The 22440-nt window shown below is 30.4% G+C and overlaps 7 protein-coding genes across 10 annotated transcripts in view; 5 read left to right on the top strand and 2 right to left on the bottom strand.

Annotated features, from left to right (window-relative positions):
• Positions 1-312: 312 nt before the first annotated feature.
• On the bottom strand, positions 313-2660 carry LOC130667881 (odorant receptor 33a-like). 2 transcript variants are annotated; one of them, XM_057469782.1, is made up of 5 exons: positions 2252-2660; positions 1795-2187; positions 1535-1739; positions 982-1137; positions 313-892 (listed from the first exon to the last, which is right to left on the bottom strand). In XM_057469782.1, exons 1-5 carry the CDS (start codon positions 2608-2610, stop codon positions 851-853), a joined length of 1155 nt encoding a protein of 384 aa, XP_057325765.1. In that variant the 5' UTR covers positions 2611-2660; the 3' UTR covers positions 313-850. The 2 variants fall into 2 exon arrangements, 1 of the variants encoding a protein (XP_057325765.1); XR_008989918.1 differs by having other exon boundaries at positions 314-892; positions 982-1118.
• Positions 2661-3079: 419 nt separating this feature from the next.
• On the top strand, positions 3080-4768 carry LOC130668483 (speckle-type POZ protein-like). 2 transcript variants are annotated; one of them, XM_057470802.1, is made up of 3 exons: positions 3080-3190; positions 3264-3420; positions 3511-4768. In XM_057470802.1, the coding sequence occupies exon 3, from the start codon at positions 3561-3563 to the stop codon at positions 4545-4547; it is 987 nt and encodes a 328-aa protein (XP_057326785.1). In that variant the 5' UTR covers positions 3080-3190; positions 3264-3420; positions 3511-3560; the 3' UTR covers positions 4548-4768. The 2 variants fall into 2 exon arrangements, with proteins under 2 accessions (XP_057326785.1, XP_057326784.1); XM_057470801.1 differs by having other exon boundaries at positions 3179-3420.
• A 745-nt stretch (positions 4769-5513) lies between these two features.
• Positions 5514-8193, top strand: LOC130668482 (SWI/SNF-related matrix-associated actin-dependent regulator of chromatin subfamily A-like protein 1). Its single transcript, XM_057470800.1, has 5 exons — positions 5514-6574; positions 6645-6822; positions 6888-7051; positions 7117-7296; positions 7362-8193. The coding sequence occupies exons 1-5, from the start codon at positions 5808-5810 to the stop codon at positions 7981-7983; spliced, it is 1911 nt and encodes a 636-aa protein (XP_057326783.1). The 5' UTR covers positions 5514-5807; the 3' UTR covers positions 7984-8193.
• A 451-nt stretch (positions 8194-8644) lies between these two features.
• LOC130669063 (transmembrane protein 231) lies at positions 8645-10364 on the top strand. The gene is made up of 3 exons (XM_057471738.1): positions 8645-9079; positions 9587-9809; positions 10010-10364. Exons 1-3 carry the CDS (start codon positions 8645-8647, stop codon positions 10270-10272), a joined length of 921 nt encoding a protein of 306 aa, XP_057327721.1. The 3' UTR covers positions 10273-10364.
• The window catches only part of LOC130669052 (uncharacterized protein C05D11.1-like), a 230564-nt gene continuing 216956 nt past the window's right edge, over positions 8833-22440 (top strand). The window contains exon 1 of the mRNA XM_057471723.1: positions 8833-8838. The gene's annotated coding sequence lies outside the window, so the exon portion shown is untranslated. The remainder of the gene's footprint in view (positions 8839-22440) is intronic.
• On the top strand, positions 11010-15929 carry LOC130669064 (ubiquitin-conjugating enzyme E2Q-like protein 1). The gene is made up of 3 exons (XM_057471739.1): positions 11010-11293; positions 12002-12722; positions 13467-15929. Exons 2-3 carry the CDS (start codon positions 12054-12056, stop codon positions 13593-13595), a joined length of 798 nt encoding a protein of 265 aa, XP_057327722.1. The 5' UTR covers positions 11010-11293; positions 12002-12053; the 3' UTR covers positions 13596-15929.
• LOC130669060 (large neutral amino acids transporter small subunit 1) lies at positions 15081-20547 on the bottom strand. 2 transcript variants are annotated; one of them, XM_057471735.1, is made up of 9 exons: positions 20254-20547; positions 19153-20195; positions 17738-17956; positions 17071-17341; positions 16770-16893; positions 16496-16696; positions 15780-15929; positions 15284-15461; positions 15081-15222 (listed from the first exon to the last, which is right to left on the bottom strand). In XM_057471735.1, exons 2-9 carry the CDS (start codon positions 19409-19411, stop codon positions 15161-15163), a joined length of 1464 nt encoding a protein of 487 aa, XP_057327718.1. In that variant the 5' UTR covers positions 19412-20195; positions 20254-20547; the 3' UTR covers positions 15081-15160. The 2 variants fall into 2 exon arrangements, with proteins under 2 accessions (XP_057327718.1, XP_057327717.1); XM_057471734.1 differs by having other exon boundaries at positions 19153-20187.

The raw sequence follows: 22440 nt of genomic DNA, 5'->3' as shown, positions 1-22440 counted from the left end.
ATTTTTCATGATCCTGAAGTTAGCAGACATTTAAAAATTTTTGAAATTTTGTTTTTCAACAAATCAATTGCAAAAAAATAAAAAAAAATATACTCATGTAGAAAATTTAAAAAACTGCAGGTGCAATTTTTTCAAATATTTTTTTTTATGGTTCATCGTCTAAAAAAAATCCAAAAATTATTAGACGTCTGCTAACTTCAGTATCATAATTTTTCAGGAGATTTTAATCATTCGAGTGTCATAATTATAAAAGTAAAATTATAGCATTCAAAAAAGTGTTTTTTTAGTCCCCCAAACAACCATAAAAAAATCCATTCATATAAATTGACCGGAAAAACCTCTAAAGTCAACCCTTAACTGTGAAAAATAAAAAAAATGTTTTTGAATATACCCCGTTGGATTTTTAAACTTCCCGCCAAAAAAATTTCAAATTTTCGGAATTCGGATCCTTGAGCTCGAAAACAGCGAGAAATTTCGGGGCTGGTCTGCAGGGTCATATATATATATATAAATTCTTAAGTCAATGTTTTTTTGGACCCTACTCGACGAATTATAATAGACTATGGGAAAATTCTTTGAAAATTCCACCAGGAAGACAAACGCAATAGATTTCAATGAAATATTCTAAAAATTTACATTGGGTCTATTTTTTCCTCATTTCAGTTTTTTTGAGGCGATTTATCGAAATAAAAATCTCAAGACTAATAGTTTTCTAAATAAATATATATATTTATTAATCGTCACTAGTTCAACAAAATTTTCGATCGGAAAGCACTCTCTAATGCTTCGCATTATGAGTCGAGCAAAATTGTCGTTAAAATATTAACAATGCCTACTAATATTTAACAATTTACTCTAGCACATTATAAATAGTGTACGCAAGTTTAACGACCTGTTAAAAAATTACTTTGTCATTATATTTATTTATTATAATGATAATAATAATAATCATAAATTATATTAAATAAATAATTAGCTCACCTTGATGAAAGACTCAAGGGATAAAATAACGAAATAGCCGCTTGTTATCATAACAGGTCGGTGGGTTTTTTGGATAATAACAACTACCGATCTTCGGATATTGTTGCTCAAGTGGTGCCAGTTTGTGTCATATATTCCTGTAGATATATTTAAAAACTGATTTTTTATTATTATAATTAGATATTTTTATTTTGCCTGTAACTTTATAAGCATGATTCTAATCCAGTTGATGTTATTTCAAAAAATTTAATAAGAAATTGAAGCAGCATAAAGTTGAGAAATTTTCATGATTTTTGTTAAGTAATTACGTTACTCACTTTTGAGGAAATCAATGTAGGAAAATAAATAATATAGTTTTTACATGGCGGAATTTTTTTTTTGGAGGGTTGTGTAAATGAGATCAATAAATTTTTATTCGAAATTTAAAAATAAAAATAAGTACGGGTTTTTTTTGCCACCCTAATTTTGTACTTAAGTAAAAAAAAAAAATTGACGTCAAATTATTTTTTTTGTATTTATATTTAAAAATTCTCTATATATTAAATATATTTACCTCGAAAGTCAATTTATCAGCGCAATAACACGGCAACAATATTTGAATTACCATCGAAAAAAAGAATCCCAAATTTCCCGCAAAATTAATTGTCGTCGGTTCCGTGTGTGCTAGCAAGTACGCGATTATACACAGAAGTAGCGAGCTTGAAGTGAACTGTATGAATATAACGCTCGAAAATATTTCATTGGCAAATTTAACTAAACTAAAAAAAAAAATTTATTTTTTGATTAAAAGAAAAAAAAAAAAAAAATACAAACCACAGAATATCGATGTGATATTCAACCCACTCGGGCATCATTTTGCGCTCAGCATTAATAATTTCTTTTTGTGATTTGCTACTTTCTGACATGATTAGCAATTTTTCTGTCATAATTTGAAATCTGTAACGCAGAATGTGAATGTGCCCGCATATGTAACACATTATGCAGGGCAGTAACAGGTCTAGTAGCAAGTCGATGAACCCTAGACTAAATACTGCGTAGAACTGAAAGCCAGCCGTCATCCAGTAGGATTTAGGGGTGCACGTGTAATTGTACGGGAACCAACCATTGTAAGGAAGAGTGCGGGGTGGATCCATCAAAGTCATACGGCCTAAGGAATATATCGATAGGAAGCCAGTATGTGCGAGTACGTAGCTTGTGAATACAGATCTGGAAAATAATAAATAATAAAAAATGCCCTAGATGGAATTCGAATCGCGAACTCAGCGCTTACCTGGCAAATTTGTCGAATTGGGAGAAAATTAGTTCTTCTTGATGATCTCGAAATTTGAAGGGACTTTTGTAGAGCGAGTCGATGAAGTGTGTGATGCTCGTCCGATTCTCAATTACGCAGTTTATCTTTTTTTGGACGATGGACAATGCGAAGACTAATGACAGGCTGTCGGCGAAGGCCTCCAGATTGAAGTTTTCTAACTTAAGGTCCATAAGGTTGGATAATATGAATGTTAGATTGACAATTATTACAAAAACTTGGTAAATGTTATAGAAAACAGCTCTTGTTCCACTCCACCCCCGCGGTTTCCAGACCCCTGTGAGACTGAGGAGAAAGAAGTTAAACTTCAATACTTGCATTGTTCAAAAGACAAACCCTGAGAGGGTATGGAGTCCCCCGTTAATTTTCCGAAGCGCCAGAATGTCTGCAAATACGGCTATTAATGTTATTTTCTTTGATACATTGTAGAGTTGTCATTATTATAATTGCCGATGATAATCATTATGCAAATTGCGTAATGGGGGACAATTTTCCGGGAGCTGCATAAGGTGAGTTAATAATAAATGAGATTATTTATGAGATGCGCGGGGCGAAGTTCGTCGACTTGGAGCCCGCAGTCTTTCGCGGTCTTCGAAGCTTCCACGAGGAGTACAATTCAATCTATCGACCCTTAGGTTTGTCACTTAGTTAGGGGGGTGTTTTATACGCATTGAAATACGATGCGTGCAAACCCGAGTGAGTACTTATTCTACGTTGTCCTCTTTTTAATTAATGCTTTAATATCTTTTTAGTTAATTAATAAAATTTTGATATCATGACAGTTAAAAATAATGAGTGTGAATGTAGCAGACATGAGACATGTTCTATAAATTATAAAAAAAAATTAATCACAACAATGAAAGTTAAGAAAATGCGCCTACTGGTTTTTCAATTATCTAAGTACGAATTTTTAAATTTTCATTCTTACATTTTATTTATTAATTCAAATATTTAAAAAATTACCACTTGTCAGCCAAATTCACGTTCATTCAAAATATGAAATACGTTAAAAAAGCGGGGGGTCTGGTTCGTCCGGTCTGAGAACGCCCTTAAAGTCAGCCATTAATCATAACCTTCACTGATGATAATATCGTGTATTTACGTACATCATTAAAATAACAAATAAACTCGTAAGCATTAATATAAATATATGGTTTCAATTGTCCGTGTACTTGTACTTTATAATAAATTTCAATTAATTTAATTTAATTTATTTTCAGAAAATAAGATTGCTTATTAATTGTATAACCTAAATATATAACATATATATATGACCTCCTGCGGCCCATTAATGCCTTCGCCAAGGATGGTTAGAGTCTATCCAGAAGTGTTAAAAGCAGAATACAAGTGGTCTTTACCAGCGCGTCAATACCCTGATTGGACAGAGTCAGAATATTTTACATTTCCGAATTATGATAAATTATATTTTGCCGTATGTCTAAGAGATGTTTTTACAAGTACTGGTAGTTCATCAGCAGAAATAAGAATTAGAAAAAAAGGAATTTACGATCCTAGCCGTGTTGATATTAAAATAAGTGCGGCGTTTATTCCAAATAATAATAACACAATAACAATGAAAGGATGGGTCGACCAGTACAGTAATAAGTTAACATTCCCATCCAGGTCCACTTTACCTCGGGAAATATTTTGTGAAATAAGTATGAATAAGTCAGATATTATTAGTAATATTGATGGCTTTAGATTGAAAATAGCGAAGAAATCAAAATCCATGAGCAATTATTTTTTTTCACCTGAATTAAGCGACGTGACTCTTAAAGTACAAGATGAGGAAATACCAGCACATAAATTGATACTTGCCTTCCACAGTCCTGTTTTCAAGACTATGTTTAATACAGACATGAGAGAAACTACAGAAAATCGCATTTGTCTTGAAGGATTTGATGTTGATACCATCAAAGAAGTCCTCAGGTTCATGTACTCGGGAAATATAGCAGTTGAAAATGACATTGAATTACTTTTAAAGATATTGTCTTGTACGAATATGTATCAAATTACAAGCTTGAGAATCCTTTGCGAGTATCAATTGATACAAAATTTCACGGTTGATAATATCATCAAAATTTTAGTCGAAACTGATCGTTTTGAAGTACCAATTCTTCATGAAAAAGCAATGCTGTATTTAAATTGCAACAGGGAACGCATATCGTACTCTGAGGCGATAAAAGAATTAAATAATTCAAAAGTACTGCAAAAGTTTTTCATGGAGCGAGTGGGAATGAAGATTAGTGATGAATAGATTTTCATTTTTACCAGTTTATTATTATTACTACTTTAACTTTTTTAAAATCTTGTCTGCTAAAATTTAAATCTAAATTTAAATCTAAAATTTCAAATTATCAATAAACAATAAATTTTTATAGGAATTGTGTCTACTTTTACTTACTTATTACTTATTACTGTGTATTACTTACTACAAAATAAATTCATTTAATCCCACGGACTTTTTTATTTACATTTATTTTATGATAATTATTTTTATACAATATTTTTTACGTAATTACTTTTAAAATAATTATGTATACGTTTGAAATGAATTAAGAGAAAATCATATTTGAAGGAATTTTCATTTGAACATGATTCAAAATATGGGTTTGCTATGACTCATGCCGTACATACTTCTAAAGTTACATATGTTTAAAAAACTGATGCAAATTTTCAAAAAATCCCCCACTACAAATTAGTATACAACTATTTATGATGTAACGGGGTGGAAACACCCCTGTTCTCAAAATTTAAACTTTAAATCGACTCGCGCCAAAAGACAACACGATCTCCTCTCAATGGCTGTCACCAAAGGAGATAAATATGATTTCATCATATCGTGTGCTTTTTGAATCCTTTTTAATTCTCTTTTTTAATCAGGGATATCTTTATGTTTTATTTCTGTATAATTTATATTAATTATAATTTTAAGCTATTATATTTCTTATGTATGATCTAAATCATCGATTTTCAAATAAATAATTCATTTTTCAAAAAGTTTTTTATTTTTTCAATAATCCAACGAGTTTTAATTTTTTTTTAATTAATTAATTAAATTTTTATGCGCTTATGACAGTTTAAAGTATTTGAAAATTTTTAAAAAGTGGCGGGCACTGTCTGAGAATTCCCAAATTATTGAAAAGGAGAAATTATTTCAAGGTCAACAGTTTCCTTTTTGAGGTTAAGTTAAATAATAACAATAATATATAATTATTGCGTCATAAAAAAATTTGAATATCAAACAAAGGACTGCTTAATATTTTGAAAATTACTTTTTACTTCAATTAATGAAAATATTTGAAAAAAACGTGTCTAATTAATAAAATCAGAAATTTAAAATAAATATAATAAAACCATTTCTTCTTTAAATTTTAATGAAATCAAATTTACATTCACTTCGAATCTATTTATTTTATAATTATTTAAATAAATTCGGAGCTCCATTAAATGGCGCCAAGGCCTTCAGACACAAAATTTAAAAATTGAAATCAAGAAACGTTAACAAAATATAAAAATGTCTTGTTCACCTGAAGATATAGAAAAAAAACGTCTGCTGGCAATCGAGAGACGTAATTTACGTCGACAATCATCAATAGTGACAGGAACAGGTGCAGGTTCATCGAATAATCGTGTTGGTGATAACGTGAAACAAAATAATGACTTATCAACTTTATCACCAGCTCCAAAAAAAATTAATAGATCTAGTGAAGAAATGACTTCACCGACACCCTCGACTCCATCAACCTCGACATCACCATCATCTTTATCGCCAACATCTCCTTCCTATAGATTTATTCACAACCAATACCGTGTCAAGGGATCAATATCAATGATCAGTGACACCCGATTCCAAGTTGCCATAAATTATCACCAGGAATTCATAAATTATTGCCAGAGATTCAGTTCTCGTTACTTGGATCCGCAAAAAAAATTGTGGAGTTTCGACGTCAAAGAGTACGACAAATTTATGCAAGACTTGAAGTCAGTACCTCAAGTCCTAATTACCGGTCTTCCTAAGTACGTTTACCGGATTTTCGTTTCAAAATCAGCTGATGCTGACATTGACATAAATCGAGAAATTGATTTGTCCAACATTGATTCCAAGTTGAGACAAACGCTGATGTCTTTCCAACGCGAGGGAATTTGCTTCGGAATCCGTAAAAACGGTCGCTGTATGATAGCCGATGACATGGGTCTAGGAAAAACTCTACAAGCACTTGCTATCGCTCATTACTATCAAGCAGACTGGCCACTTCTTATCGTCGCACCCGCATCACTCACGTAATCACTCATTTTTTTTACAATCACCAGTAATATGTCGGCGTTAAAATAATTAATAAACTTTCTCTAGGCACAAATGGCTCCATGATGTCAGAGAATTTCTTCCTTCCGTAGACGTTGAAGAAATCTGCCTATTTTCCGGCAGCAAAGGATATTTTGAAAATGAAAAAATTATTATTGTTTCCTATGACTCGTTAGTGAAATGCAAGAAAGTTTTCATGAGGAAAAAATTCAAGACCATAATACTGGTAAATTATTTTTTATTTATTTTAATACGAGAGTATTTATATTTTTTAAATGAATTTATTTACAGGACGAGTCGCATTTTTTGAAAAATTATAATTCAGAACGAACTAAAGCCGCAGAAGCTGTTGCGAATGATACTTGTCATATTATTTTATTAAGTGGAACACCCGCATTATCGAGACCTTATGAATTATACTCGCAAATTCGTCTTATTGACCCGACATTTTTTAAGTTAGTACTGAAATTTATAAAAAATTTATCAATAAAATTAATTTTATTACTTAAAATTTATTTAGACGTCACAATTTTGGACTGCGCTACTGCGCTGGCAAAGAAAAATTAATAAAAAAAAATTGTCGTGTTTGGGACTACAGCGGAACTTCAAATCTAGTTGAACTGCAATTATTATTAAATAAATGCTGCTTGATTAGACGAATGAAAGCTGATGTATTGAATGAGTTGCCATCGAAAATCCGGTATGTAGTCAAGTTATCAACAATTTTTTAAAATAAATTCATAATATTTATTTATTTTTACGCAGGCAATTCATTGTACTGGACCCGAATTTGGTAGAGACGTCAATCCAAATGCGGACAGAATTTAAAAATAGCAGAAAAAATCCAAATCAACTGATGCAGCTGTACAACGAGTCTGGGCCGCAGAAAGTGAAGGCTGTGTGCAATTACGTGTTTGACTTGTTGGAGAAGAATGAGAAATTTGTCATCTTCGCGCATCATAAGCAAACGCTGGATGCGATATGTGAGAAGATTGATAAAAAACGTGTACAGTATGTGCGAATCGATGGCCAGACGGATAAAAAACAGCGACAGCAGCGGGTTGACTTGTTCCAAGAGTCTGATGATGTTATGGTCGCTGTTTTATCGATTCTGTCCTCTAACTCGGGATTTAGCTTGACGAGAGCTAGTCTTTGTGTCTTCGCTGAGCTCTACTGGAACCCGGGTAGTCTGCTCCAAGCTGAAGATCGCGTCCATCGCATTGGTCAAGACAGTCCAGTTGTTATTCAGTATCTGGTGGCTAACAATACTGTCGATGACTATTTGTTGCCGCTGATTTATAGTAAAAATGACTTTTTGATCAAAGCTGGTTTTATCAAAGATTTCGCGCTAGATTCTGCTGAAGTTTTTACGCAGGACAATAATTAATACTCATTATTATTTATGATTTTTATTTGAAAAATTTTCCATACTATTTAAAAAATTAATCACGAATTTTTTTTTTTTTAAAGACTAGGCCGTTCATAAAAAATATAAACAGTATTAATTTTTTTTATAATTTCACAGTCAAAATTTATAAATTAACGGTCAATATTTTTTTTTTTAATAATAATTTAATTGACAAACAATCAATTGAACATTAATTAGTAATTTATGAGATGAAATATTCGATAATTTGAATTTAAAAAAAAATTTGTAATGATTACAAATCGATAAAAAAATTAATTTTCATTATTTTTACTATTAATTAAATCAATTTATAATGACAGTAAATAATTACCACTATATCTAATTATTAGATAAAAAAAATTAATGCAGAAAATTGTTTAAAGTAATTACATTTTTTTATTTAAATTTTATAATTGTTGATAATTAATTAAAATTAAAAAAAAGAATCATGATTAATTTAATGTTAATTAATAAATAAAAATTGTTAATTTGTTTTATTACGATAAGAATACACGAGACAGGTGAAAAAAAATTTTCTCGTATTTGTAAACGTTGTCAAGGCAACGGAAGTAAAAACACCATGTGTCTACTCGCGTAGTTGGTGTAAAAATATAAATACTGTCAGTAGTCATAATTCGACATGATGATAATGTCAACCGTCGATGTATTTTCAATACCAATTAAATACAAATACAAAACACGTGTCTGTTCAATAGCCGCATTAGTCGTATTTATTTTAACAACAACATTAATTATATTACCGTTAATACTCGCCTACAACAGCGGCGGATTTTGGGTGCGTAATCGCCTGTACATTGAAACGCCAATTGTTAAATTTACCCACAAGTATTTACTTATCGCTGAAAGAGACTTTGACTCAGCTCCAATCATCTGCTCTACATTTAGCGTTTATCAGCTAAATCCAATTAAAGATGATTGCACTCTTGTGAAAATACAACAGCTCGATATAAATAATGATAAGCACAGTGATATTTTTAAATTTCATTTCATATTTTATACCGACTTGCCTATTAAGTCTATCAAGTTGTTGCTTTTTTTTCAATTTAAACTCAGGGTAAGAAATTATTACAGATTTAAAATAAAAGTTTTTAAATCTGATAAAAAATTCAGTCAAAAAAATTTATTTTTTAAACACGATCCTGGAGTTAGCAGACGGTTACAAATTTTCGGATTTTTTTTTAACAAATAAATTACAAACAAAAAAAAAACTAAAAATATACACATCTAGAAAATTTAATAAACTATAGGTGCAATTTTTCAAAATATTTTTTTTTATAGTCAATCGTTTTTAAAAAAATTCAAAAACTGTCAGACGTCTGCTAACTTCAGTATCATTTTTTAAACTCCTGAGGAGTCAAATTTGATTTTTTTATAAGAATTATTATGATAAAACATGAACAGAAAATTTTTCTGAAATGAATTTTCTATACTTGATACTTTTTCAGAGAAAATAAAATTAAAAAAACTCTTATTTTCTGTCTGTAAGAATTATTTAAACTTTTTGCAGATAAAAATTTTGACAAGGAGTAAATTAATCACTTGAATTATTTATAATTCTTAGGATGTCGTGTACAATGAAGTTAATTCAGTGGCAGTGATGAATTATGTTTTGCCTCACGAATCACAGAAATTAAATATAATAAGTGATTTAAAATTAAACCAGAAGGGGCTGCTACGATGTGATAACTTCAATGATATCATAAAAAAAAATACGAATAATGAAACTATTGAGCTGCATGATCATTCCTTGGATCAAGTTTTATCTTATTATGCAAGAAAAAAATGTAAGTTATTATTAATTAATAAATTAATTTTCGCGCAATTGCTAAATAAAAATTCATAAAGAGAACGGAGTAAAATCTAACTCCATAATTCTCATCTCAATAAATTTAAATTCAAATTTAAATAACTTTTTAAATTTATGAGTACTGAATTAAATGAAGAAAATAAAATTGTCTATTAAAGTTTGTGATTAAATTTTCAGTTTCATCGGAACTAACAAATACCCAAGTGACCTGGGAGTCAGGATTTTCCTCAAGCGAACCGGTCGCAATATCCGGCGAGATATTTTACCTAGAGCAGCATCTCTACTACCAACCGTGTCTCTGGGAAGAGCTAAAACAAGCATGGATCCAATATCTATCACTATTTCTAGCTCTCAGTTACATAATTAAAATATTTCTGCGTTACTTGTTTACCAATAGCCACCTCAGAAGCTATATTGTAATTCCCTGGCAAGAAAAATAGATAAACTTTATAACTTTTACCAGCTATCAGCTATCTTATCTCCAATCTACCTGACAATCCAATTGCGCTGGACTTAAACCTTAAATATATATATACATATAAAAGAAAAAATCTATCGCTTTAATTAAATTATAACGAAGGCTGTATTTAGTACAAGTGTACACAAGTAGAGTAATCATCGTGCTCTAGGTATATATATTTATAAAATGACGTAGACTGCAGTAACTTGGTCTGAAATAAATCCTTGACACGGCTAGAAAAAACCACCAAGACCTTGACTATCAAGAATTCATGGACTCGTGTAATATTTCACGTCCAATTCGACAGACGTCTTATCACCCGTCAGTGGTAATTTTCCGTTTCTGGTTCTGGTTCTGGTTCTGGTCTTGCTCTGATTGTGATTCTGGTAGTGACATTTAAATATTGTAATTTTAAAAACACTGAAACAATGAACACAAAGCGAAAGCAAAAGCATACAAGATAATCGATACTGTCGTCTCCCACCAGAGTTTAAATCCAACTGATGTGGAGCTTGCTCGTTACGTGTCGTCGGAATATAGAATTCAAGTATCAAAGCTTCAGCTTCAGCTCCAGCTTCGGCTTCGGCGTTCGGGATCGCACACATGTTATCCCTTTTTCTTTTTAAAAAGTCCACTGTCAGTGAGTTTATTGTGCTCTCGTGGTGGTAATTTTTACTTACACACTTAAACATCCGGTAGTCTCTTTCTTTTGTCCATCTGTATGCTGATACTCACTACTGTGACTGGTACTTGTGATGGTGGGTGCTGGTGCTGGTGCTGGTACTGCTACTTAGTATGTGTTCAATGAGTGCTGTGCCGGAGACTGCGCGGCTCTTTATTCATCCTCGACACTAGACACAGACTCTTCTGCTCATGTCTTATCATCACTCCAGTACGTGACAACTCGTCTTGTCTGCTGGAGTTTTATCACTCATTTATTTTTCATTATTTTATTATATTATTTCATATTTTTTTACAGTTATGGATTTTTTTACTCATAGGTGAGTTTTTAATATTCATAAATATGTGTACATATATATATTATTTATTTAATCTCATATTTATCTATCACATATGCTACCAAAATCTTGTGTAAAATTGGAGCTAATTTTTTTTATTTGAATTTTTGAATTTAGTAAATAGCGAAAATTTTTTAATTTATTTAAAAAGTTTTTATATAAATTTATATATAATGCGGATGTTTAATTTTTATTTAAAGACGTGAATATAAATTGATATAGAGTTTAAAAATAATTTTTTTTTTCAGATAAAATAACAAAGAAATGACGGGTGTAAATTATTCTTAATAAAATTTTTTTAAAATTAAGTGACATTATTTTAGTACTCATATATATATGTATATATATGTATATATATATATATGAACGTTTGGATAACAGCTTGGTCAATAGTGATTCATACAAACTGAACAAATGAATATATAAAAGACTTCATACAATAGAAGATCTGAAAAATAAAAAAAATTAATTTTTTAAATAAAATAAATATGAAAAAAAATAATAAAAAAAGTATATTACTAAATGATAAGAATGATTAATGTGTTAACTGTAATTGTACTTGTCAATCACATTATTTATTAATTTTTTTTATCTTTATATATTTATATATAAATATATAATAAAACAATGGAAAAAAAATTTGTATTTGATTGTGATACAAATAAATAAAAAAAGTAAAATTTATTTCAGATTAAACTAAAATAAAAGAAGATTGCCAGGAAAACAATAAAAATAAAAAAAAATGACAACGAGATCAAAGGAAAAAGTCGTGGCGGCGTTTAGAAAAATATTCAGATCCTCGGAAAAAATAACGAGTCACCACAACCAGGAGGATGCCAGCAGCTCGACGAATTCCCCTCGCAGGCTGCTGGGTCGGCATCGCCCCGACGCGGTGACTCCAGCAGAAGCTGGACATCTCAAAGAAGACCCAGGGACCAGCGCCCTCCAGGTACACAGGCTGTGCACGTGCAAGTCCAAGAAGGGCCACCTGGTAAACTGTCCCGCGCAGACGGGAATCCCCGAGCGCGGGGTCCGGCTCAGAAGGCTGATGAAGGAGCTCACAGAGATACAAAAATCCCAGCACCAGCGAGACGCGACTTTCACCGCGGAGTTGGTAAATGACAATCTCTTTGAGTGGCACGTGAGACTCCACAAAATAGACCCTGAGAGTGAGCTCGCTGGTGACATGAGGGAACTTAATATTCCACATATTTTATTACATATTACATTTCCGGATAATTTTCCATTCGCGCCGCCTTTCATGCGTGTTATATCTCCGAGAATAGAGAAGGGTTTTGTTATGGAGGGCGGTGCTATTTGTATGGAATTACTTACTCCCAGAGGGTGGGCCAGTGCATACACTATCGAAGCTGTTGTTACTCAATTTGCTGCTAGTATAGTTAAAGGACAGGTATTGCTATCATTATTATTATTCAAGTGTATCACAGGTATTATGGACAATTAATTGATAATCTAATCAATTAACTGTCCATAATACCCGTGATGAACTTGGATATTTACATACTCGAAGATGGACAATTATTATTATTATTATTGTTTATAATTGATTTTGTTTTATTACCCAAGGCTTTATAGTCAATAATTGAATTCCAATGGTTTTAATTAAATTCATTAAGTACCAAGATTTATTTTTTTATTGCTAATTAAATTCATCAACGATAAATTTGATCTATTTAATTATCAGACTAGAAAATTTGATATTTAATTGCATTTTATTTTTTTGTTAATTATTAAAATTTTTAGCGAAAGTTTTTTTTTGTAATTACAATCGATAATTTAAAGTTACTATTAATTAGGTCAACTTTTAATTATGGAAATTTTACAGCAAAAATTCAATAAAAAAATTATTTTTTATTGTTAATTAAATTTATCGGCTCGATAATTATTTTAAAAAATTATTATCAAGTTTACTAATTTGGGCAAATCATCCGATAGCTTCTTATCAGTATTTTATCACAAACTTATACATTGTTGCAAATTTATGTATTTTTTTCTGATATTTAATTAATGATCAGCATAAAAATAAAATTTAAAATTTATTTTAAATAAAATTTAATGTCGGGTCAGTTTTTAAGGGAACTAGAGATCTATAGATCTAGTAGTTGACTCTAATCAATAAAAAAAAAATTTCCAGGGTCGTATTGCAAGAAAACCAAAAACAAACAAAGAATTCAATCGCCGGTCAGCTGAAGAGTCATTTCGAAGTCTGGTAAAAGCTCATGAAAAATACGGATGGGTGACACCGCCGCTCGCAGAAGGTTGAAGCAAAACTTTCTACATGAACATCCATTTAAATAATTAATTAATTAATAAAAATACATAATAACGCAGGTAAATAACCTGGGATTGGTCCAAGCTTCCTCGAACCCTTTTAAAACAATCAGAAAAATTTTTAATCACCAATTAACGCGTTGCTATTTTATTCCTCTTATATATTAATAATAATAAATGAATAAAAATCCATACAGTACATAAATATATAAATATATATTTCTATATAATCATTAGCGTTAATAATGAAAATATTTAAGCCACGTTATCATTAAATTTTAAGTAATTAAAATTTTAAAAACTATAATTTGTTGTTTTTGTTTTTGATTATTGAACTTTAATTGTTGAAAAAAAGAAATATTTGAATTCAAAAGTGATATTAATGTTGGTTAATTAAAATGTATGATCATAAGCTCATAAATTGACGATAAAAATAATTATAATTATAAATATATATATAAATATTTACGACACCGGTACAATGTTTGTTGTCTTTCAATCAAAAAATAACATAAATAAAATGAAAACATAATTAATTGCTAGTCATGCTATTGTACTGTGCCAAATTATAAACAATAAAGAGTAATTAATTAAAGCTAATGTTAATTTATTTATTAAAAAATTCATTACAAATAAATACAGCACTTGCAGTAATTATTAATTACTCATTTAAATGTACGGCTTAATAAATATTTAGGCACTAGTTTTATTACATTTTTTTTTATCTTCAAGGTAAAAAAAAATTTACTAATTAATTATTATTACATAATTATCAATATAATAATAATAAATACTAATTAAAATTATTGTCCTTATATATAATTCGGAATGTTTCCGATTTAATTAATTATATAATTTAATTATTGGATCTACGAGTGACAATTGTATTGGCTGATATGTTTTTACAAAAGGCCTCTAGGCTTATGGGCTTGTTAATTAATTTATTAATTAATTACGTAATAAGAGTAATTCTTAATAAAAATAAATAATAATAAAAGCAGCCTGAATCGCTTGATCAACTTGTAGACACAACTTGTACGGTTGACTTAAACTCGATCAACTCAATTTACTCAATCGAAATTTAAATAGATAATAAAATTTATGTGTATATGTATATATATATATGTATATAATTGAACATTGAAGACACTTTTTCATTGCGCAATTGAACAAATAGTTTGTTTTTGTTAGCGTACTAACGTTCGTTAGTAAATTTTCGATCCCGGGTAAAAATATTTTGCCGAAATCACGAAAACCGTAAAATTTTATTGGAAAAACTCGAAAGTTTGCCGAAAAATAGAGCCGGCCTATTTTCAGGCATAGTATTTTTTTTTTTAAATAATTTGGAAAAATTTCAAGCAACTTAATGTAGAATAGAAAATTTCCAAGATTCCGGCCATTTTTAGGCCTAGACGTCGCCCAAATTTCGGCCCGTTCACTGCTTGGGCTTTTTGTAGGCCGAGAAAAAATTTTTAAAAAAACTTTTTCGCCTGAAATTTTTTGTACCTGGGAAATCTTCTTTTCGTTTATCTAATTTAGTTTATATATTTTTTTTAATCAGTCATCTTTCTCTTCGGATACGCACATAAAAAGTTTTGCGCACGTGACATTGACATTATCTGAAATATTTATAATAATTATTATTTATTTATTTTATAATCATATCATATATTTACTTACGGGAAGCATTTTCCAGCCACTTGGGTTTCTTTTGCCATTGAACAAAAATAAAGTACACAGGAATACCTGACAAAATTATCATAACTGCACTTCCTACTTCCAATGGTTTGACATAACAGGGTACAGTTACCAAAAATATACATATCATTAAAAATAATATTGGCAGCACTAATGATACCTGTAGTAAAAAAATAAAATTATTCGCATTTTTTTATTTTTGAGTAAAAATATTTAAAAAACATTTTTTGTCGACATAAAAATTCATTTAAAAAATTAATTGAGTGAATTAAATAAAATATGTTGGTAAGTCAAATAAAAAACCTTGACAAATTAAATCTAATAAAAATTAAATGAAACTTTTTGAGGTCAAATTCTCAAGAATATTTTCTTTTATTAAATTAATAAAGACGGATTTAAATTTAAATATCATAATAAAATGAAAATTAAATGTATTTATATACATGTATAAGTTTGCATAAAATATTTATATCGGTACCTTAATAGGTCGATGAAGATCAGGCCTTTTGTACCTCAACCAGAGCAGACCCGATACTGACATCGTAATGAAGACTGCCTCAACAAAACTGACATAAGTGATCAGCCCCTCAATGTCCTTTGGTACCAACAGCGCCAGTGTGATAATGCACTACAAAACGGAAATTATAATTTAGCAAATTGCACTCTACTCTTTAAACCCTCGCACCGCCCATGGGCACTCACATGCACTCACTCCCATCCACAAGAACTCAGTTATATTAACAATTCAAATAATTATTTTCCATAATTTATATCTACATGTTTATTAAAATAAAAAATAACAATAACAGAAAATCTTCTCACGGCAATAACCGAAATACTATTCAGCTGGACCGGCCATGATTTTATTTTTAATAGACCGACAAAGCCCATAGAGCTGCCGAATAAAGCCTCAATTTAATGCGCTCTAATATGATTATCTAAATGTCTTCTTCATTAATCACATCTATACAACTATTCATAAGTTAATTACTTCCAAACACTAGACTCTTATCATAAATTATCGTTATTTGTTTCCATTTTATTCCATTGCGATACTTTATCTCCTTTTAAATTTTAAAATAATCGGCGCCGATACACTCGAAATCACCTCTGAAGAAGGCTACAAAGTCTACCTCTTGTCCACATAATTTGTAAAACTAATAATGATAAAAATATTGATAAAAAAATACTTACAAGGAAGATAAGAGCTGGCATTGGCGTTAAGTTTCTTATATTTATAAGTGCGATTGCGTTTGGTAAATGTCCATTACGTGCTCCTACAAAGAATAAACGTGATGAAGCGAATATCGCACCATTTAGAGCACCGAATGTTGAGCATGCGACAAAAAATGGCATAATCCATGCCATTGGTCCCAGTAATTTATCACCGAATGTCTAAAAAAAAATCAATCAATCAATTGATTTACTGATTTATTTACAATAATTAGAATAAATAATTAAAACTCACGACTGCGACCGCGGTCGATGTTAAAATTTCTTGCTTAGTCAAGACAATAAAATATGAAAAATTTGCCAGGACATAAATAATTGTTATCAATGGTAGTGATATACAAATAGCTCGTGGCAAATTTCTAAAACAGACAAACAAATAGTTTAGTAATCATGGGAATTTTGTAGAGTAATGCAATTAAATATTTGTGTAGATATGACATTATATCATAATCGGGTGGTTAAAAATAAATTAATGATTGTAAGTTGATTGAGTGATGGTTTAACTAAGAGCCAAGTGATAACGAATGTAAACTTACCGATAAGGATCTTTGAGCTCTTCGGTAACGAAATTCAAATAATTCCACCCGGAGTAAGAAAACAGACCCGAGTAAACAGCCACTGCGATGTAACCGGGCTCTGTATTGGTCCCACCCATCGGCCTTATGAGATTCTGCGGCCCGCTCGAAAACAAATGCCAAAATCCGGCGCCTATTATTAATATCAGGGCAAATATTTTCGTAAAGGTAAAAATATCTTGGATTCGTGTCGCCCACTTGACATTGTAGCAGTTAATTGCCGTAAGAAAGCCTGCAAATAGATTTATTTATCATTTTACATTCAGTGATATCTCGAAATATCTTTGGTAATAAATTTGTAAGCAGTTTTATTGCCTTAGCAAGCAAATCTTTAGTTATTTATTTACTGCAGAGTCGACAGTTTATTTTTTCAAGTTATTTTATCAGACGATTATTTTTTTTAATTATTTTAAGCCTGTAATTGATAAATTTTTTCTTTTTTTTCATTTTTAAAAATCGTGTCCACAAAATCTTGATTGTTTAAATATTTTACGTAACAAGAATTACGTTTTATAAAAAAGTGTTAGCTATTTTATCTTGTGGAAGTAAGAGGCTGAACTTTTTTTTATTTGCTGTAAGTAAGGCGTTGAGAAATATTGTAAGTTATTAAATAATAATGTATACATACATGTTACAACAGCGGCTAATAACCGTACGGCTTCATAATTCGGCTCACAGTCAGGCCAGAAGGGTTTTAGTATATATATTGCAAAAGTTAAGGCAGTTATTGCATTACCAGTAGGTACTAGAATAAATAATGCAACCCATAAATATAAAAATGCTGGTAGTGGTCCGAATGCATCACTTATATATGCATAGTCGCCACCAGATTTTGGTATCATCGTTCCTGAAACATTCGTTTAATTCATTAATTTTTACTATGGCTAATTACCCATAATCTTTAGTGAACTCTAATTAATTATTATAATAATCCCGGGTAAAAATCTTGGGCCGAAAAACCTAAATCTGAGCGAAATCATAAAATTTTATTCAGAGAGACCGTGAAATTTCATTGGAAAAGTCCGAAATTTTATTCTTCTTAATAAACAGACCGAAAATTGGCCAATTAATAGGGCCGGCATATTTTCAGCCGCAGAATTTTCTTTTTTTTTTTTAAATAAAATTATAGAACTTGGAAAAAATTCAAGCAACTTAATGTAGAACAGAAAATTTTCAAGTTTTCGATAATTTTTAGGCCTAGTCGTTGCCCAAATTTCAGCCTAGAGTTTTCATTCCGCGTTTACTACTCGAGAAAAAATTTTGCTATTAATTATACATCGAAAAAAAAAGATTTTTAGCGCAAAAAATTTTCATTTACTCCCAGGTATTTTTTCCATTATGAATTGAAACCAAAAATTTTCTTGGAGCAGAAAATCTTCGATACATCATAAAAAAAATAACTTGTGCCGAAAAATCAATTTCTCTCGTGTATATGAAAAAAAAAAAAAGTTTTCGAATAAAATGATAGTTTTTGAAATAACTATCAGCTTTTAAATAGATTTTATTTTCTATTTTAATCACAAAACTCGGCATTGTTCGGCTGCTCTATTTTTCAGCTGCATTGTAGTATGCAAATATATAAAATTTTTCTCAAAGGGTTTGTCACAAATGAATTTACAAAGGGTTATTTTTAGCAAGTACATGTCTACTTGGTCCATTGGATCGATGCACCGTAATTTCGCGAATGTGTTGCGTCAGCGATCCTCAATTCAAAGGTAAAAGGTAACAGAAACTCTATCGCTTTTTTTTCATATCCATTCTCGCAGAAAATATTGGCTTTCAATAACCAAACATGTTCTTCCCATTTAAACAATTTAAATATTTGGCGCGAAATAATAATTTTTTGAATTCCAAGTACTATAACTTCCAACACTAGTACCATCATAAAACTTTTTATCTCAAGGAAAATAAAAATATTTAAAGAACGCGATGACGCAAGACCTAGATTACATTTATTGACGTTCAAATATTTTTAAATACCTGCAATAAAAATAAAGTTTCTGCAAATACGGAAATCTTAAAAAAAAATAAATATTTATTTACCCAGTTCCGCATAACAAAGTGCTCCAACCAGACACAGCAGGCCCGAGAAAATCCATACTATCAAAGAAAATCCAATGCTGCCGCTTTTGTCCAAAACACCATAAGGAGACACAAAAATTCCGGCGCCAACAATAACTCCCACAATAATCGAAACTCCATCCAACAATCCAAGTTCCTTTTTAAGTTTAACGCTCTGTTGTTCCTTAGCCACTTTGGCGGGTAAAATTTGGTGCTCCGCTGGTGCAACTTTGTCCGGCATTTTTAAAAACAAATTTTATTCAAATAAATAAAAACAAAAATCCTGATCCAGATCCCGGACCCAAAATTTTAAACCAAAACCTATATATGTAAATATATATATATATAAATATAACCGCTCTCTTCAGAGATGAATGGAGCAGATGTTTTTAAAATATCGACGCGTGTGCTGTTGCCTCGGCTGCTTTCCCACTACTGTCTCGGCATTCATCGTTCATCGTCCACATTTGATTTCGTCTTACAGCTACAGCTTATTTTACTTACATTTCATGTGAGAGCAGACACGTGGAGGGAACGACCGTAAGACTATACCTAGACCGGTGATAATCGCCGCTTACGTTTACGTTTATCTTTCTCTCCTTCTTTTACCGCAGCCACAAGCCACAACTACCAGCACCAACACCAACACCAACACGAAGCAAACTCAGGTACAACCGAAACTAGGTATACATATATATAGACACAGACACAGACATCAATATATATATAGATTCGATGCAGTTCATACTCAGCACGTGGTAAAATCTATACTAAATATACACTGGGCATTTTTTCAACTGATGGCGTCTTTTTTTATCAGCAATATCCCGTTACTGCATGAAAATTTTTTATCAAACGTAATCCAGCTACAGCTTCCGTACCACTTACTTGCTTTACTTTACACTTATCTTATTTTTTTTTATATTTTACAACATATGTACTTATATTTTATTACAGATTCGGCTTACGCAGCATTATTTCCTTGTTTTTTCATGGATCATCAAAAACTACCGGCTTCTGTAACACTTATATTTAATTTTGAATATTAAATAAATATATATGTATATAAAAATATGTAATTACAGATGTGGTTAGAGGAACACTATTTGACGTCGTCATCAACTAGGAGACTTTATGTGTTATCAATATGCGTCCACGTGCATTTCATTCTCCATATCTAAATATATATATGTATATATATATAGTATGTATATATATAGTATTACTATAATTTAATGGATGTCTTCATTCAGTTGAGTTGTAGCATCAGGTATCAAATAAAATTTCTGAGTTACCGCTGGCTGATCACAAAACTTTAATTTGAATGAATGTTTTAATTACAGGTAATATTTAATCACTCGTTTTATTAAAACTCACGATTATTATGACCCTGAAGTTAGCAGACAATCAACAATTTTCGAATTTTTTTTTTTTCAACAATTTAATTAAAAAAAAAAAAACTAAAAAAATGCACATGTAGAAAATTTAAAAAACTATCGGTGCAATTTTTTTAAATATTTTTTTTTTTATAATTTGTCGGCTTAAAAAAAATCCAAAAACTATTAGACGTCTGTTAACTTCAGTATCATCGATTATTGGATTTAATTTAAGTTTACTTTAATTACAATCACTGGTATTTAAATTTACATGAATAATAAAAATTTTTCAGGGAAAATACTAGAGGAGGTATTCAAATATTTGGAGTAAAGAATAATAAAAGCAGAGTGTACTGTTTTCTATGTACAAATATTATTTTATTCATACTTGTAACGAGAACGAGAGCAAGTTGAGGACGCGGGTAGAATGGGTACTGAAGTAAAGTAAACTACTGATGTATTAATATATGTAGTAGTATGTAGAGTATGAGTATGGATGTATTATGTAGTAGCGAGTGTGTCGAAGCCCTCATATCAGGAAAGATCCCTCGTGATGAACCGGCTTTTGAGCATGAGCATGAGCGTAGTTTATAAAATAGTGGATGATATTAAACAAGAAAAGTGGGTGGGATGGAGGTTTAAATATGTCCCTGCGCCTATGCCTTGACCAGACCAACACTTGGTTGATAAAATATGCATGACGTTTAGTGCGGCTTCCGTTTCGCGTTTATTACTCACCTCGCTGTCCTGCTTGCCCCTATGGGCTATGATCCGTGAAAAATATTTTCAATCACGCTAGATCATGATCGATGGATGATACTGAAGTTAGCAGACGTCTAATAATTTTTGAATTTTTTTTTAGACGATAAAAAATTTTTTAAAAAATATTTGAAAAAATTGCACCTGTAGTTTTAAAAATTTTCTACATGTGCATATTTTTATTTTATTTTTTTACAATTGATTTGTTGAAATACGAAAATTCAAAAATTTTTAAATGTCTGCTAACTTCAGGATCATGATCGATGGAACTAGATCTGATCTTTGGGTGGCACTAGTTGGATTTGTTTTTTATGGATCTGATAAATATTTTAATTACTGATATGATTATTTTTTTTATTAACAGGGGTATCAGATATTTTCGGCTGGATTTTTTCGGAAACAAAATCTCTCAATACAAAACACAGACCGCACTTTGATGCATTACTGTCTAATCTAGCGAAGTGCACTTTAATTGTTTTATAATATTCGTTTGTTTAAGAGAAATACTCGGCCAAAGTTTCCATTCACTGTACAAGTGCAACAAAGACTTGAGTGTAATAGAGAGAAAAGTGCGAACCCCTGTTAATGAATGAATAAAATATTGTAGTTTGATTTATTATTATTTAATTTATCGATAGTTTTGTAAAAAAAATTTATCATATTTTGTTTTAGATGAGTTATGAAATAATTGATATGTAAATTCCGATAATATGAGGAGGATAAGATATATTTTTAAGCGATAAAATATTGATAGCGGAGAATCTAATGGCTTAAAATGATTAATGACAGATTCTGATAATATATATGTGTTAATTATTTAAATAACGAAATTAAAAGTTGCGCACATGGTAAATAAAAGCGAGAAAATTACAGTTTTATTGTAATTATTAAAATTTTATGCAGTAGTAATTGAATTTATTAACAAAATATTAAATTTTAAATTTCAGAAGTTAAAATTAAATTTTTACAACTTCGAGTTCATATAAAAAAAAATTATCATCCTCAAGTTAGAAGACAATTAACAATGTTTGGATTTTTTGTCAACAAATTGATTGTAAAAAAAAAAAAACTAAAAAAATCCAAAAATTATTAGACGCAAACTTCAGTATCATAAAAAAATTTTGAGTTTTTTTTT

This window comes from Microplitis mediator, chromosome 5 (assembly GCF_029852145.1).
Source record: "Microplitis mediator isolate UGA2020A chromosome 5, iyMicMedi2.1, whole genome shotgun sequence".
Lineage (NCBI taxonomy): Eukaryota > Metazoa > Arthropoda > Insecta > Hymenoptera > Braconidae > Microplitis > Microplitis mediator.
This window is presented reverse-complemented; position numbering and strand designations above follow the sequence as displayed.

Coding starts and splice junctions, on each gene's coding strand:
- LOC130668483 (XM_057470802.1), top strand. CDS start 3,561: ATGACCTCCTGCGGCCCATTAATGCCTTCGCCAAGGATGGTTAGAGTC.
- LOC130668482 (XM_057470800.1), top strand. CDS start 5,808: ATGTCTTGTTCACCTGAAGATATAGAAAAAAAACGTCTGCTGGCAATC. Junction 6,823..6,887: donor AATTCAAGACCATAATACTG/GTAAATTATTTT, acceptor ATTTATTTACAG/GACGAGTCGCATTTTTTGAA. Junction 7,052..7,116: donor ATTGACCCGACATTTTTTAA/GTTAGTACTGAA, acceptor AAATTTATTTAG/ACGTCACAATTTTGGACTGC.
- LOC130669063 (XM_057471738.1), top strand. CDS start 8,645: ATGATGATAATGTCAACCGTCGATGTATTTTCAATACCAATTAAATAC. Junction 9,080..9,586: donor TTTTTCAATTTAAACTCAGG/GTAAGAAATTAT, acceptor TATAATTCTTAG/GATGTCGTGTACAATGAAGT. Junction 9,810..10,009: donor TTATTATGCAAGAAAAAAAT/GTAAGTTATTAT, acceptor TTAAATTTTCAG/TTTCATCGGAACTAACAAAT.
- LOC130669060 (XM_057471735.1), bottom strand. CDS start 19,411: ATGCCGGACAAAGTTGCACCAGCGGAGCACCAAATTTTACCCGCCAAA. Junction 15,930..16,495: donor TGCCAGCTCTTATCTTCCTT/GTAAGTATTTTT, acceptor TCCGTTTTGTAG/TGCATTATCACACTGGCGCT. Junction 15,462..15,779: donor ATCTTCATCGACCTATTAAG/GTACCGATATAA, acceptor TTTTTACTACAG/GTATCATTAGTGCTGCCAAT.
- LOC130667881 (XM_057469782.1), bottom strand. CDS start 2,610: ATGCAAGTATTGAAGTTTAACTTCTTTCTCCTCAGTCTCACAGGGGTC. Junction 1,138..1,534: donor CTGATAAATTGACTTTCGAG/GTAAATATATTT, acceptor ATAAAAAATCAG/TTTTTAAATATATCTACAGG. Junction 893..981: donor CCCTTGAGTCTTTCATCAAG/GTGAGCTAATTA, acceptor ATTTTTTAACAG/GTCGTTAAACTTGCGTACAC.
- LOC130669064 (XM_057471739.1), top strand. CDS start 12,054: ATGACAACGAGATCAAAGGAAAAAGTCGTGGCGGCGTTTAGAAAAATA. Junction 12,723..13,466: donor CTAGTATAGTTAAAGGACAG/GTATTGCTATCA, acceptor AAAAATTTCCAG/GGTCGTATTGCAAGAAAACC.